Below are 16,900 nucleotides of genomic sequence, written 5' to 3' on the forward strand. Positions count from 1 at the left end.
TAACTGTAATAGCCCAGACCGCTCAATAATGGCTTTGAATCTGGTGTTGCTGACTACCATGGCCATGTAAGGATCTTTGAATCCGAGTGATTATGACACTTTAGGGGCCCTCGTTCCTATAAAACAAATAAATATCTCATTAGAAACTACCATATAACACACAAAAAAATCATATACAAATGAATTTCACTTCTACTCAGGAATGTTTATCTCCCCCTACCAAACAGCTGCCGCAACATGACTATTGAAACTCCACAGTATTGATGGATTAGTCGGTCCACCTGGAAAAGCATGAGTAAGGTCCTTTTCCTGGACAGTAGGTGAGTCGGGTAAAGGGGCATCCTCTACGGCAATGTCAGGCATATCTTCACCTTCAACTCATCTTTAGCTTCGACTCCAACTTTGACTGGTATTGGGGATATCATATTCTACCAAAATTGAATCACGACCCCGACCTCATCCTCACCCACGCCTACGCCATCGTCTCCGTTCATGGTCAACATCCAATTCATGATGTCGTTTATTTGAAGCAGTAAGTGGGACACATTATTGACATTCAGAATCCATATTATCTGCAAAAATTAATATATTTAAAGAGTATATAATTGTAAAAAGAAGATACAAAAGAGGGGGGGGGGAAAAAAAAAACACAAAATCGTTCGGAAGTTGAAAACCGCAAATATCTATTATGTTCGGAAGTTGAAAACTGAAAAACCAAATTCATTTTGGAAGTTGAATGTTGTCCAAATTAAACATATTCGGAAGTTGAATGTCGAAAGAATGAAAAAATTTCAGAATTCTACTGTTGAAATAAATGATAATTTTCGGAATGCTACTTTTGAACAAGTTGTTTATTTTCGGAAAACCAGTTTCGAATGAGGAACAGATTGCTCATTTCAGTGGGTTATGCATTTGTTCGTTTAAAAAACGGTAAAAAAAAACCCTACATTACAAATGAAATAAGAATGAGGATTAAAATAAGTAAACTAACTTTAGTTTCCAAATGTGAAGAATTCCTTCAATGGTTCAATGAGATGTCTTCAATGCTTTAATGAGATGTCTTCAATGGATGGATGTAGCTTTTGGGAATGAAAGGTAGATTGTGAGAGATGGATGTGTGTGAGAGACGAGACTAATAGTGGAATGAGTGTATGCAAAACCGTTTGGAGAGATGTGTTTGGGGGTCTGGGTGTGTGTGTGCATGAGGATATATGTGGAATAAAAGGTATGTGCAGTAAGCAAAATAATTTGGAATTAATTTTTTAGGTGTGTGTAGTGAAAAGGATGTGCAAAGAGTGGAAATGGTGTGTGCAAATAGAAGCTCCCGTGATGATGGCAGCATAAGACGATAATTGACAAATGATAGGTTTAGGAAACAGGCAAATTGTAAAGATATTATATATTTTAGGAAGGAAAATGTAATTTGTATTAAATCTAAACCACAAGGAGTGTCAATGTAATTTATCTTTTTTTTTAGGGGACTATATGTATATAGGAGTTAGGAAAAAAAATTATCAATATACTAAAAGGTGTAAATAATACTTGTACCCTCCACAATTTTTTATTTATACTTTACTACAGATATACTTACAGTCTTATATGTTTGTAATTTTTTTCTTAACTCCCATCGGCATATAATTCTCCTTTTTCTAATTAAAATTTATGGATGAGTACGAAATCAAATGGGTATATGGATGGGTACGAAATCAAATCGGTCGGGTCGGGAGGTTATGTATACAAAGGCTTCAGTACCAGTAACCCTCTGCGATCGATGGTGAGGCGAAGTCCGATGTACCGCCGGCGAAGCTGCTTCGTCGGTGACTTTTCGATTCCGGCGAGGTTTTCGCATCGCGAGCGACGGAGAGGCTTCGATCACTGCGAGGCTCTGATACCAGAATTTGATGAAGACGATGAATTAGAGGTACGCTAAAATCTGTTTTCCTGAAAATTTCATTATGGATTTGTTTCCTATACAGTTTTTATACATTGATTCCTAGAGATGTTCACTTTTGAAATGGATGTGATGGTTGTATATGAGATTGATAGCTAGCCACTACATTCAATTTGGTTTTTTCAATGCAAGTTAGTCTGTTTATATGTCATTGCTGTCTAGCTTATTTACCATCTAAATAAGTAGATCCTAAGAAGAAGGCTCTGTTTGAATCGTGGGTTGAGAAAAGAAAGGAAATGATTCTCAGTATTCTGTTTGGATGAGCAAGAAAGTAAAGTATGTGATGGTAGGGAGGCTTATTATGTGACTTATACTTTTCATTTCAAATGAAAATGTGAGCATTGTGTCATTAGTTTCTGCAGTGTCATTGTAAAGGTCCTAATTAATTAAGTAGAGAATATATATATATATATATATATATTGAATTTTTTAACCAAACTAAATCAAACATTAAGTTCTATCAAATGAAATTGACTATATCAAGTGGGTTGGATTTTTTGTTTTTCTAATTTTCTATTTTGAACTGTTGATGCACGAATCGAAAAAGTTGAAAAATAGTATTATAGCACAAAATATAAATATACTGCTATTTGTGTGTATATATATATATTATATACTAAAAAGTAATTGAGAAGTGAAAAGGCAAAAGTTGATTTCCTATTTCAAAGTGTTTATTTAATAAAAAGGTAAACAAATGGAGCAATGGTTGTTTTCCAATAGCACCCAACCCAACAACTTACATACTTTTTTGGTTAATAGACCAAGTGAGGCCAGGAAGCTATTTAGTTTGGTTTCCAAACAGTCAATATATTGACTATAGCAGATAAAGTATTAAGAATTCTTTTATTTTTAGTTTTAATGTCTCTCTTTGATCAACAAAAACATCACGCAGCAGCAGCGAAGTGATCCAAACACATGCAATAGAAAAATGAGTCACTCTCATTTGGCGATGGGTAACTCTTGTTTTAGATTTGGTGACGGGTACTCTGAAATCAACTCCAGATCAACCCCATGAACACTGATTTGGAGATGGGTTTTGGAAAAATAATCATGGCAATTGGTCACGAAAAGCATGGAGATGACAGCCTCTATTTATTTTGATTATTTTATCGGACGATATGAGTAGAATCCTGATACAAGTTGAAATCGAACTATACGATTTTGTATCGAGCGATCCAAGTGCACGTTCGATACAGTATGTGATACGTATTTTTTTCTTACCAATACGAGCCATATCGTATGATATCAACCACATTGGTTACTACAATAATGCGATTTTTTCTATTTTGAGATTGAGTATCGCTATTTACCTCTACTTTTTTAGTTTGGACTCCCTATTTCTTTGACCCTCACCTTCTAAAACTGCTCCTCACCTATATTTCTTTGGACCGCTACCATATTCCCAACTTTACCCTCTTTCTTTGCATCCCCGTCCTTCTCACCTCCCTTCTTCGGTAGCCCCCTTCTGTCGCCGTTGTCACCTCCTCTGACGACCCATTTCACCCTTGCCCACCACTCTAGTCCCTCTCCACCACCTCCTTCGCACCTCCTCGCCACCTAAATCGCATCTCTGGTGGTTCTATTGAACCCTTCATTCGTGAGGACCACCTCCCTTTGCAATATGCCCAAATTTGGTTTGGCAATGTATGACCGAACCACTTCCATTTGTTCAGTGGTATACAAGGTTCTGAAAAGCAGTTGAGGTCGTCGTAACGGTAGCGGTGACGCGGTTGCGAGGTGTAAAGGCCGTAGTGAAACGGTTGCGGTAACCGAAACCGTGAATTTTTTTATTTTTCGCACAATTTGAAAAAAACTTACCGATACGCATATTTTTTTCCCATGATCATATTTATTGGATTAAAAATAAATATTGATCAATTTTTGTAAATTTTTAAATATGATCCAATATATTTCATATTTTTAAATCACTATAAACTGAGTTTTTTACATTTTATTTTAATAATTAACGACTTTATATTATACAAAAATTCAATCACTAACTATTATATATAAGATAAACAATGACAAAAGTATGAGAACAAATAAGAGTCTAAATATATATATATACATATTTTAACCAAGTCAAATAGATAATGACCATGCTTATTATTATTATTTTCAAACAAAATATAGATAGACAAACACAAACAAAATGGTTTAGTGATAGCAGCTGAATAGAATAGTATAGGTCATACAGCTTTAACAAATCAATAACATGTTCTTCATCTTCCCTCTTCTCTCTCTCTATCTCTTGCTCCTCCATTTTCTCTCTTTATCTTCCCTCTTCTCTCTATCCCTCTTCCCCCATTTTCAGCTTTTTTTTGTGTGTGTTTTTTCGAAAGAAACAGTTTGGAATCGTTACGTAACGGTGCGTAATAGGCCGTTACGGCTGTTACGGCACCGTTACGACCGCTACGGCAGCCGTTACAGCCGACATACCTGTGAATCTCAATCACACTGCAAAAGCGGCCGTAACAGGTGGCGGTAACCGCCAAAACCGTTACGTAACGGCGTTACGTAACGGTTGCGGCCGCTTTTTAAAACCTTGATGGCTAAGAAGCACGGACACTTCTGAGAAGGTGACGTATCCGTGTCGTGTCCGTGACACTCTTTGGACACTCTTAGGACACGTGTCCGATACTCTTCAAGACGTGTCCTATTTTTTAAATATTTTTAAAGATCCGGACACTCTTTGGACACTTGGAGGACATACGTGTCAATTGTTTAAACACATGTGTCTATTGATTATAGATATGTAAAACTAATTATAAGTTTGAACAAAACAACTTAAGGTACAATAATAAAACAAAAACCATATAAATTTATAGGAAATAGTGCTATATTGCATTTTTTATTATCTTTGAATGATATATTCATATATATAACATATAATAAATATATAAAATTATATGCTTCATTCGTGTCCTTCACGTGTCGTGTCCTGCATTTTTTTAAAATCAACGTGTCGGTGTGTCCGTGTCGTGTCACGTGTCCGTGTCCGTGTCTGTGCTTCTTAGCTTGATGGTATATGTTCGAACACTGCCATTTGTTCGATGACCTACATGGCTCAGATCTAGTTTGGTAGTCTATGATTGAACCACCACCATTTGTTTGGTAATATATGTCCAAACTAACACTGTTTGTTCAACATTGGTTTTCCAAACCAAGCGCAACAATTTCGATCTCTCTCTCTATTTGTATCCCTTACGTTGTCAATCTCTCTTTGTTCCAGTCTAAGGTCATAGGGAATGAGTGATGTGATTGCGATGGTTGGGGTTGCGATAGTTGACATAACGATGGGGAGAATCGTTAGTAGGAGAGAATGAGGTGAGGTTGTATTGGTGATGGGGTCGCTAGAAAGTTTAAGGGTAATATTGTGGGAAGAGAGGTTGTCGGAAGGAGAGAACAAGGGATGTCGCCAAAGGGTGTCACTAAAATTTCTTCGTCGGAATGGAGGTGGAGATGGGGGTGGCAGTGGGATTAGGGTTTGAGTTTGGGAAGATAATGATGGGGATAAAATTGGAAATTAATGTTAGGACAAAGTTGTAATAAAAAAATTTGAAAGAGTGGGGGCGCCAAAGGAAAAAGTTTGGGGCATTTAGCAACACTCTTTGAGATTGAATTCGTCACTAATGTAGGATAAAAACTTAAAAGACTAAAATCTAACTGTTCATCTTGAGGCATGGAAATATAACATCTTCAATTTTCTTGGCTATTGATGCTATTCATTACTTCGGACCAAAATATGTGAGTTATAGTAAAATCTCTTTAGGTGCAATGATAGATGTTGGTAAAATAATAAAGGGAGACAAGCTCAATTGGAGGATACTAAAATTTTGTGGGTTTCATGAGGTAAAACTTGAAGAGCTGAGGTCACGAATGAAGCTCTAGTTAGAATTGGATCCTTGTTAGATATTCATGGAGACATTGCCAAGTCCAATTAGTCAAACTGTTTCTCCTATACCATCACATCCACTAAGATTTACTGGTAAGCTATGGGTCACATTTTCTTCAATACCTTTGTAATTTCAGAACAAACCTATACAATCCACATAGTACTACTTGTGTTGCTTGATTAAAAACACAAAATGGTGGATGGGTTTCAAATTTTTAGAATAATTAAAACAACTTTACATCTAGGAAGCACGAACACGAACACTTGACAAGATGACGTCAAAAAAATGAGGACACGTACACGATGGGACATGACAATGAAATATTATTTTTCTCTTATTTTATTTGCTATGTAAATTAATATTATATCCACAAACAATCATAATTGACAAAGACTAATAGTAATTCGATATTTAAAAAAGAAAATTCAAATTAACACTTATCGTTGATATCTTTGTTATGGATGATTTATTAAGCATTTAAATCTAAGCAAAAGTAATAATCATCCAACATTCATCAAAAACACTAAAGAAAAGAGGAAAAAAAAATCTAGTTGGCGTGTCCCTGAAGTATCCCTAGTGTGTCCACGACATGCCCTCATTGTCTTCCCTGAAAAAAAGAATTTAAACGATGGGACATGCCAAATGGCGTGTCGCATACGTGTCTCCGTTCGTGTCTGACACTCCTATGGGACTTGTTTTGAAGTGTCAGTGCTCTATAGCTTTACATTTTACAAGGAAAATAGAAAAAAGAAAAAGGGAATAAAATTTCTATAATGAGGAGATCTTTATATTATTAATCAATATCATCTTATTCTGAATCGTGATATCACCACTCATAATTATTGAGATCTTTATGTAACGTTTTCATTCTCCTGTTGATCTGAAGGAAATAATAAATTGAGCTATCCTCATTTGACATCTGACACAAATTAAATATCAACCATGAAAGCTCGCTTGCATTCTCACTTATTTTATTGAACTTACACCAAACATATTTAACATGGAAAAAGCTAAGCAAACAATTTTTTTTTTTACAGAAATAACATACAAAATGATTTGCTTGTGATCTTTTGAATTACAACGATGAGCTTCTTAGTTTCAAAGGAATGGATTGGAATGAGGGGTTGACATCCAATTTTAAATGATTCATTACCTTTTAAATGGATCATTTTGCCATTAATTTTTATTCAATTTATTAACAGATGTTATCAATTGGACTAAACTGATACACTACGTGAAAAATTAAAAGACAAAATTAATATAATTTAAATTTCAGTGACTAAATTGACACGAGACACATTAGAAGGTCAGTGGGTATAATTTGGCCTTATTTGATTTGTAATATAATTTTGTTTTGGCTTAATATTTCATCTTTTATAAAGGTTCTTGAATTTGCTGATGATCATAAGTTGCCGTTATACCCAAATTTGATTTGTTTGGAGCTGGCTGTTTACAATTGTTATACCTAGAGATGGCTACCAAACTTGCCTGATAGTGTTCGTAAACTGCAAACTCTAGCATTGATGAAGTTCACTTCACATGTAAATTTTTTAAAATTTGTAGCATGTTTTTTGTATCTAAAAAGTTCAGATATGAACACTTGACATAACAAGGACATGTGAAAAATTTCAAAATATGTAGTATACGACACATAGGGAAGACCTAGATTAGAAGTGTCTGTGTTTCTTTGATTTACAGTTTCTGAATTTCTCTTTTTTCTACGATCCTCCATATGATGAAGATGATGCAAATCATGATTTCGACTGGATTGAAATGCCAAAAACATCTAGTTGTTTGTCTTGCCTTGAAGAAATTAAAGTTTATGGATTTAAAGGGGACGATGATTAGTTGGAAGTATTTTCTGAAAAATGCTGAAGTACTGAATAAGGTAAGAATTAATTCTTTCTAAATGAATTTATTTTTTCATTGAATGTTTTATTGCTTCGTATTAGGAGAGTGCTAATTAGCTATCTTCGCATGATTGATTGCATTTTTATATTGAACTTGGATAAGTCGTCATGTTGGTGTCATGTTAGCTTTCCTAATATTGTACTTGTCATCCTCTATAAGTTGGTTTTCGGTGCTTGTTTTTATAGGTTGACAAATTTATAAGGTTTGGTACTAGTTGGTTTTGTTTTTTGTTTTCTTTCCATGGATTCCTAGTAGCTCTTAATTAATAGCATCACTACTACGGCTTGCATGTCATATCAGTAGTAGCCAGCCACTAGACAAAAAACTAGTTCAAAAATGCAAGAAAATTGATTTTTGAATGCAGAGCTACAAGAAAACATAAGCTAACCATCTAATGTAAACAATAATATCTCAACCCAAGGAGTAGTTTTCTACAAGAGGAAATAGCAACTATCAATCTATCTGTTGAGATCAATGATTTACAGTCTAAAATTGGCAAGTTGAGGGTTCAGTGGTAGTGATATAGGAGGATTCTTGTTTATGATTTGATGATGGTGTTGTGCGTAAAAGTTCATTGTTGATGATGAATATATAATGATGATAGTTGCGGTGTTGGAGATGCTGGAATCTTGGTGAAAGCGTGAGGGACAATTAAGTGCAAATGACTCCTAGAGCATGGGAACAAGTGCAAGCTTGCGTTTGATTGAAGTAAAACACACATTTTTAGAAGTTAATGTCCAATAACAAAGGATTCATAGTATACAATAAAAAAATAAAAATTAAATATTCTTATATTTAGCCTTTTAAACTAAAGTGATTAGAGTCTTGTGCACTTATACAAAGGTTGTAGGTGTAAATTTTACATAGGTTTGTTCATATTTTTAGAAAACAACTATTAATGGATAATATGATAATCAAGAGACCAATAAATCATATGACATTTAATTTCTAAAAAATAAATCATATGGCATTTAATCATAACTTTTACATAATTTCTCTTGTACTATACAAAATATTCACAACCATGATATTTCATAGTCATGATCAAAATGAATTGCACTAGAATGGCAAGTTGTAGCTTCTACGCGTAAAGTAAGCAGTGGAATGCAATCTTGAAGTGTATAATCATCAATGTCCCATTCAATACTACTATGATCTGAAAGTTAAAATTAATGAATTATATTTTATTAAAAAAAAAACAGTTTAAGCATATTAAAAAGTGCATAGAAACTGTACTTGAAATGGGCTTTTCTAAATGCGTGTTGAGGATGGAGGCAATATTGGCAAGCTGCCAACTATAAGAGTGGCACCATTAATAATAGTAATGCTCTTGTTTTCTAATTTTTGTTCTTCTTTTCTTTGAATCTAGTGCATGGGATTTGCAAATAGCAGTTCATTTTTTTTTTTTTTTTAAATTTGTAACTCTTTGCTTTTTGGTAACGATTTCAAATCTTGGAATTAGGGAAGATTTCCAAATCTAATATAAGAATTGATCAAAATGCAAAATTTGGCTTCAAGGGGTCTAATCCAAATCTTATCCCTAATTCAATACCAAATCTTTGAACCACGTAATGCCCTAAAGTGTAAGCTTCTAGTATGAGTTCGAATTTTGGTGAAAGCTATGTAACTAAAGCCATTGCCTTCAATTGGCATGTAGAATAATAACTATGTCCTAGCTATTTCCAGCTTTTATTATTAAAAAACAAGTGATTTGTATATTGTAGCTGCATATGCATATTTGTGGCAGTGAAGGTTGGGCCAATGGTGGATTAGCAATGTCAGGAGCAACTACGGCAGAAGTAGTGCTGCAAATGTTTTCACTAACACTTGTTGTCATTAATGATGGAGGAAATGCTTGTTTTATGGTTAGCAGCACCAATGTTGTTAGAATCGTACGATTCACGATCGACACAAGTCTCAACCAAAAGGATTCGAATTATGTTGTTGAATCAAAAATTGAGTGAATTGTATGATTCATTTTTTTTTTCTTGCTTTTTTTTTTTTTTTTCTTTTCATAATGCATAAAAAAAATTCGTTTTTGGCACTATCAAAAAATTAAAAAGAGATCAATTAGTTATATCAATATTTGTGGTTTTATATGTATATACGTATAAGCAATATAATTATATGGATAACTATTTAATTTTAGACACTGCATGTGTATTTTTTATATGTCAATACATATATAAAATTCTATATTATATTAAATTAAATGAATCTCATGACTCATAATTCACTATTTTAACAAAACAATTCACGATTTGACAATAATGTGTAGCACCAAATACCATTGCTTATTAATCATTTCGTTAGATAAGCATTTTCCTCAAAAGCACAAGTTGTTATGAAATAAGTAAAATAATATATGTCCAACTCTCATGCCCTCCCATTTGGGCAATTCTTTATTACACAAGGAGAGGGGCAGAAAATGAATGTGTACACAAATAACATAAGGTGCACAAGAAAAACATACGGTGAATTGGTAACAAATACATGTGAAGAAACTTAAACCCAAGGCCGACAAAAACCAAAACTCTGATACCATATTAGACAACCATTTATTCTTATAGCTTCAAAAAACATGCCATACTCGTATCGGGTACTTACCGTATTTCATATGGTACTTCTACATACGTACCTATACAAAACATATATCTAAATTTTTTCTTCTTAATTTTTTACGTATCCAGACGTACCTAGTATATACCCAAGTTATACCGTATCTCAGTTGAAACAATAATTTCTTCTACTACAAAGATAAAATTTCTTTAATTTGACTTCTTTTTTATTTTTATTTTTATGCTTAACATGATTTTAAATTAAGCTGTGGTTTGTAAGTTACTTAATATATTGACATTTAATTTTGATTTTTACCTTCATATTTGCATTAAATGTTAATTGTAGGTTGGATGTTAACAAATTAAACCATTTAATCAATTTTTACATTACTCTAAATTAAAAATAAATATTTTTTTACAAACATACCAAGCCGTATTCGTACCCTACTTTTTTTTGGATTTTACCATATCGACGTATCTGTACCAGTGCTCATACCCGTACCCGTGCTTCATAGGTTGTCACATATGATATTCCTTTATGAATGTTTACTTTGTATTACATATAGTTGTTTTCAATTGGTATTTAAGTTCCATTTTATTTTAACGGAAAAAGAAAAAAAAAAAATTGGCAGATTTTTTTCTTTAATTTTAATTTTTAGTGTTTGGTTGCACTTAAAGTTGGATAAAACTTTCTAAGGAAGAATTTTTACACCATCATGTCAAAAAATGACTAAGCAATCCAATTTTGGTAGGCAGTGTTTATTTAAGTCATGATGCCCTAAATCTTAATGAGAGAGAGAGAGAGAGAGAGGGAGAGAGAGAGGGTTTGCTCTGAGCTGTCCAACACCAGCTACGATACCACTGGTGCCGCCAACCATTTTCCGATGGCTGTGGTTTTCTTTAACTTCTAGATCGACGCCTTCCTGTTTTAGCTTTATTTTTCATTCAATTTCATGGTTCTAAGCATTGAATTAAACAGGTTGTTTTAAGTTTCTTTGTCTTCAATCAACTATTGGTGGTTTTTGTGATTATTTTCTTTGGATCTTGTTTTATTTGGGTGAGTTCAAGCTAGCGATTTTTGGATCAGGCTCGGGTACTGTCTCTTAGTCTAGACCTAAGTACTTCATTAATTTTTTATGGATTTTTTGATGGATCGCAATCAGATCAAAGCCTAATCTCATTTTGTTTCCGTGCAATTTGTGTTGGTTTAGATCGCTCTAACTATCTGCCTCAGATTTGGAAGCTGTAAGTATTCCGCCTTTGTGCATTTAATTTTTGTGTTGGTAAAATGTATCAACTAAAGATCCTTCGTCTTTTTTTGTCATCTGGGTTGATTTTTCAGATTATTGCGGCGCTGAGCAGCCAAGTTGTTGGACTTTTCAAGTTGAAAATTTGGTAAAGACGGACACACTATTTCTGAATCGGTTTTGAGCCTTTTCAACTACTTTTTGTTGTTTTGATGGAATTTTTTTTTTTTTTTTTGGGGGGGGGGGGGGGGTACTGAGTTTAGTTTGTTTTTGTACAGAACATTGCACAAATTTTTATTGGGTACAAATTTACAAATATCAGCCGTTACATGTAGTAGTGGCTGTTGTGTAACGGGATTTTAGTCTTCCAATGCCGTTATTCACTGATATATCGGCTAATACTATCTGATATTATTTGATGTCAACCAATATATGACCGTATCATTGATACTAATGCATATCCCTATATCATTTTCTAAAACCATGACTGGGTATGAGTATTTTCAACCTCTTCAATGGTTGGGATTCCATTTTCTATGTGTTGAATCTGATCTGCCATGCAACTTCTAGGTTTTAATTGCTTTTATAATTAGCTGTCAGCCTGTCATATTGTATCCATCCAAACGTAGGATTGATGTGACTTCTAACTTGAAAATTAGCAGCAAGATGGCCAACACTAAGTATCAAGTTTTAATGTGAAATGGGGAAATGATCCTCGTTAATTGTAGTGGGAGATGGTAAAAAATTGCATTATTTGTTTCTTGTGTTTGATCCCTCCCCTCCTTTGGTGACTGTTTGTGATACAGGGTTGGATATCACTTTAAATTTCAACTTGCTGAGATTATTAATATCACTTTGTTTTTGTTTTTTTGATGAGCAAAATCTCCCAAATACCCCACCCAAGTGCCCTTGCCCCTACGGGGGGGCTTCAACCCACAATTTCTCCTATGGAAGTGTTGGGGTGATGCCACTAGGCCACATGGCCATTTGCTATTAATGTCCATTGTTTTTGTAAGAGAAATTTCTGTTTTCAGAAATGCTTGCATAATCAGATGGCTGTGGCTTCATTAGTTTGGATTTTGCAGTTGTTTTAATGAATCGTGGTAAATGCGGGATAGGACCCTGCACTCTTTGTTGCAAATGGTCGGTGATATTTTCTTATTGTGATTCTCATTGCTAGCTTTAACATTTAGTAGCTTTGTTGTAAAATGAACTTTTATGGCCTTCAGAACAAGTTGCTTTGCAGGAACCAGTGTGAACTTTTTTTGTGACGTTAGTTGAATGGTTAAAATATTTTTACCTGATTAACCATTATATAGCTAACGTACATTACTACACTCAGTCTTTTTGATGTTTGGTTCAATTTTTTTCTGATAAATACATGGCTATGCTTGGGTGAGTGCATAAGCCTTATTGAGCAAGGCAACTTGTAACAGTTGTCTTATTGCATACTCTCAACAATTATATGCTCAAAAAGGCATATATGCTGAAATTTCAGCATGTTTGTGAAATGAAAATTATAAAGTTCACCTTAACCATGTGGGTTTTATGAATAGATATTATTTGATTCGCCAATCTAGATTGTATGAACCAGTCATTACTAGCTTTTATAGATGCTTCTCCATATAGATTGTCTTTTTTTGTTCTGGTTTTCCCTGGTTTCTAACACCATGGTCGGGATCATGGTTTGTGCTATTGAGCAAATATGGGTGTGTCAAGGCAACTGAAACATATTTGCCTTGTTTGGTTTGTTTTTCAGAAAAATTTTTGGAAAAAATTCTCTACAAACAAATTTTCAAGAGTAATCAAACCAAGCAAATTTTTCTAAAAAAAATCTCAAAATTTTGTTTGGTTACCTACTTTCCAAAATTACTCTCTCTCATACACATCAAATCAATCACTTTTTTTAAAACTCTCTCCCCAAAACAATTTTTCAAAACCATTTTTGAAAAAAGGCAAACCAAACAAGTTTTTGTACTTTTTATCTCAAAAACTACTCTACAAACACAAACCAAACACACCTATTATTTTTATTATCAAGGAAAGTGAAACATATTGTGGAAAGTTAAGGTCTTTTGTGATGTTGAAATAGACTGCTGGTTCATAAATTATAATCATAACGTTATGATTCATGAACAATTGTTCTAATGGATAACTGTAATACTCTGTTCTGTTTAGGAAGAGAGCCACAGAAACCATGACTTCAATGTCGAAGCATCTGCAACCTTCGAAGAAGGTAAATATTGGAGATGGAGAAGATAGAATCAGCAGCTTGCCAGACTCACTTATCATTTACGTTCTTTCTTTCATTCCAACCAAGTATGCATTCAGAACCACCGTCCTATCCAAAAGATGGAAGGACCTATGGGCATTTGTCCCAAATCTTGACTTTGATGCATCAATGCTTGATGTTCCAAAGCAGACTCCTGATGTTAAAAGTTTCATGAATTTCATAGATTGGGTACTTTTCTTTCACGGTTTGCCATGTATTAGAAGATTCCATCTGAAATGTAGTTGGGGATTTGATGTATCCCGTCTACCTACATGGATAAGTGTTCTTACTGCGCGTGGTGTTGAAGAGCTTGATGTCGAATTGATCACAAACCAGGAGGTTCTTATTTTGCCTCAAAAGCTCTTTTCTTGCAGGACACTGGTGGTCTTAAAGCTAATAAGTGAACTGAACGTCGATTTTCCTGCCTCGTTTTACTTGCCGAATCTCAAGGTCCTTCATGTTTCACTTAGTTATCCACAAAATGGCGTATTGCAGAAGCTCTTCAGTAACTGCCCCCTGCTTGAAGATTTGCACTTCAGTGCAGAGGTAGAGGATGAGTTAGAAATGATTTTTGATGTCTCTTGGCCCGCTCTAAAGAAATTACAGCTCCATTTAACTACATCTCAAGAATTTGCATACTTTAATTGGGAAATCAAGTTTCCCAAGGACATGATTGTCATTGATGCACCAGTTCTTGAACACCTGACTGTTCATGATGATTACTTATCTTGCTACTCGCTGAAGAACCTATCCTCTTTAGTTACAGCATATATAGATGTTGGACACTGCTGTATAGATCTGCTCGCACCGGAAGATCGTGCTAATAATCTGTTCATGCTTCTGGAAGGAATCACTAGTGTCAAGTCTCTATCACTAGATTCAGCAGCCATGGGGGTATGTTTGCTCTATCTTTTCTTAATGAGGTTATTTCATTATTTGACTCTGTAATTTCTTGTAAGATATTTATACTAATATTTGATTAGGTTAATTATACATCCTTGTAGTTCGTCTCTTGTCAATTTGATCCTTACAGTTCTAATTGTATCAATTTTACCCTTAAATTTTTTATGTTGTGTCAATTTAGTCCAATAGGTAATGCCTCTATATATATTGGACTAAAATCAAGGGGTAAGATAGTCCATTCACTTTTTAAAAATTGATTGAGGTGTCAACATTCAATTTGAAATGATTCGTTTTGGCTTTGATTTCTATTCAATTTGTTAACGGCTGTTATCACTTGAACTAAACTAATACACAACATGAAAAATTAAAAGACAAAATTGGTATGATTAAATTACCGAGACCTAATTGACACAAGACACACTACAAGTACCATGGATAGAATTTTGTCTTATTTGATTTGTAATATAATTTTGTTTTGACTTATTATTTCATCTTTTATAAAGGCTCTTGAATTTGCCGATGATAACAAGTTGCTTCTATACCCAAATTTGACTTATTTGGAGCTGACCGTTCACAATTGCTATACCTGGAGACGGCTATCAGACTTGCTTGATAGTGTTCCTAAACTGGAAACTCTAATATTGACGATGGTGAGTTTAATGTTAAAATTTCTTCTCTTCTTATGTGTTATATTTAAATAATTGTTATATGTTATATTATATGTTATATTTAAGAATAAATAATTGTTATATGTCATGTATATGAATATTTAAATCAAAAATAATAATTTTTAAACTATAAAGAAAGAGAATATTTATAATTTTACATAGTTTTTGTTTTATCATTAGATTTTAAATTATTTTATTCAAACTTGTAATGTGTTAAGAGTGTAAATGGTTCAGCTTGGTTAGGATTAAAGGAGAATTTAGCACCAAATCAAACCTTTCAGTTTTGTTAGTTGAGAAATCGAAATAGACTGCATGATACGGTTTGGTTTCAGTGGTTTCGCCGGTTTTATGTGGCGGTGATATTTAAAGGGTTTTATAAAAATGAGTAAAATCTTACATTGAAATCAATGAGAAAAAAGTATGAAAGTACTACAAGTATATTATTTGTTACTTAAATTTTAATATTTAAAAAATTAAAATATAATATTTTGGTTGATTCGGTTTGTATTGGTATAAAAAATTTTAAAATTGAAACAAACAATAAGGTAAGAAAAATAAATTGAAAATTGAATTTTCGGTCAATCTTTGAATGGTCGGTTCAGTATGTCAATTTTTTTTACACTCACTGTCGTTTCTGAACTTCTTTTTTCTCCTTTTTTCCTAGGATTTTCCACACGCTGATGATGATGATGTGCCTCATAATTTCGACTGGATTGAACCATCAGAAAGGCCTATTTGTTTGTCTTGCATTAAAGAAATTACAGTTTCTGGATTTAAGGGGGACGATGATGAGTTGAAGCTATTGAAGTATTTTTTTGAAAATGCTGAAGTGTTAAATAATGTGAGAATTGATTCTTGCAATTTTACTCCAGCTGGCCAGGAGATATTTTTCAAGAATTTGGTAAATTTTCGAAGGGCTTCAAAGGTTTGTGAAATTGAATTTTTTGGTAAATCGAAAGAGATGTCGCCAATTTTTTAGCCAATATGTGTCTGCTAAACTTTTATTTGTATTTTCTTTATTGAGAGATGATAGACTTATTTTAAGGTTGTATTTGCACTCTTTGATTGAAAGGTGATAAAACTTACTGTGAAATTCGCTTATTAGTTATCAAAAAAAATTTTGGTTCTATATATTCTTTTTAATTGCATATTTGTCCTCGAAAAAAGAAATTGAACTATTTGTCTTTTGAGTTTCATTTTAATATTTGAATTTTTTTTATTAGATTTTTGGGTGAAATATTAATAAATTTAAATAGTGATCTTATAAATTATTTGGTCCTCCCATTTTTTCTTATAAGCTCCAAGGTCTCATTTGAGTATGAATTATATCAAAGACTAAGTATAAACACGTATGTTTTAAGTGTTAAGGGACAAATACAGGTTTTCTCGTAATGTTGAAATTGCTAAACGTACTACTTCAAAAAAAAAAATTTATTAGTGTGTTTTTTCTAAATGTAATACTCTAATGTAATACTCTAAAAATGTAGCATACCA

The 16,900-nt window shown here is 33.5% G+C and overlaps 1 protein-coding gene across 4 annotated transcripts; it reads left to right on the forward strand.

The window, feature by feature from the left end:
- Positions 1-1,675: 1,675 nt before the first annotated feature.
- Positions 1,676-16,534, forward strand: LOC145788609 (F-box/LRR-repeat protein At4g14103-like). Of its 4 annotated transcripts, XM_082910490.1 has the most exons (7): positions 1,676-1,921; positions 7,589-7,735; positions 11,528-11,561; positions 11,659-11,711; positions 13,746-14,729; positions 15,242-15,388; positions 16,071-16,534. In XM_082910490.1, exons 1-7 carry the CDS (start codon positions 1,691-1,693, stop codon positions 16,383-16,385), a joined length of 1,911 nt encoding a protein of 636 aa, XP_082766616.1. In that variant the 5' UTR covers positions 1,676-1,690; the 3' UTR covers positions 16,386-16,534. The 4 variants fall into 4 exon arrangements, with proteins under 4 accessions (XP_082766616.1, XP_082766617.1, XP_082766618.1 ...); XM_082910491.1 differs by lacking the exon at positions 11,528-11,561 and having other exon boundaries at positions 13,742-14,729; XM_082910492.1 differs by lacking the exon at positions 7,589-7,735.
- Positions 16,535-16,900: the final 366 nt, after the last annotated feature.

This window comes from Camellia sinensis, unplaced genomic scaffold (assembly GCF_055761805.1).
Source record: "Camellia sinensis isolate YWXY unplaced genomic scaffold, ASM5576180v1 Unanchor1, whole genome shotgun sequence".
NCBI lineage: Eukaryota > Viridiplantae > Streptophyta > Magnoliopsida > Ericales > Theaceae > Camellia > Camellia sinensis.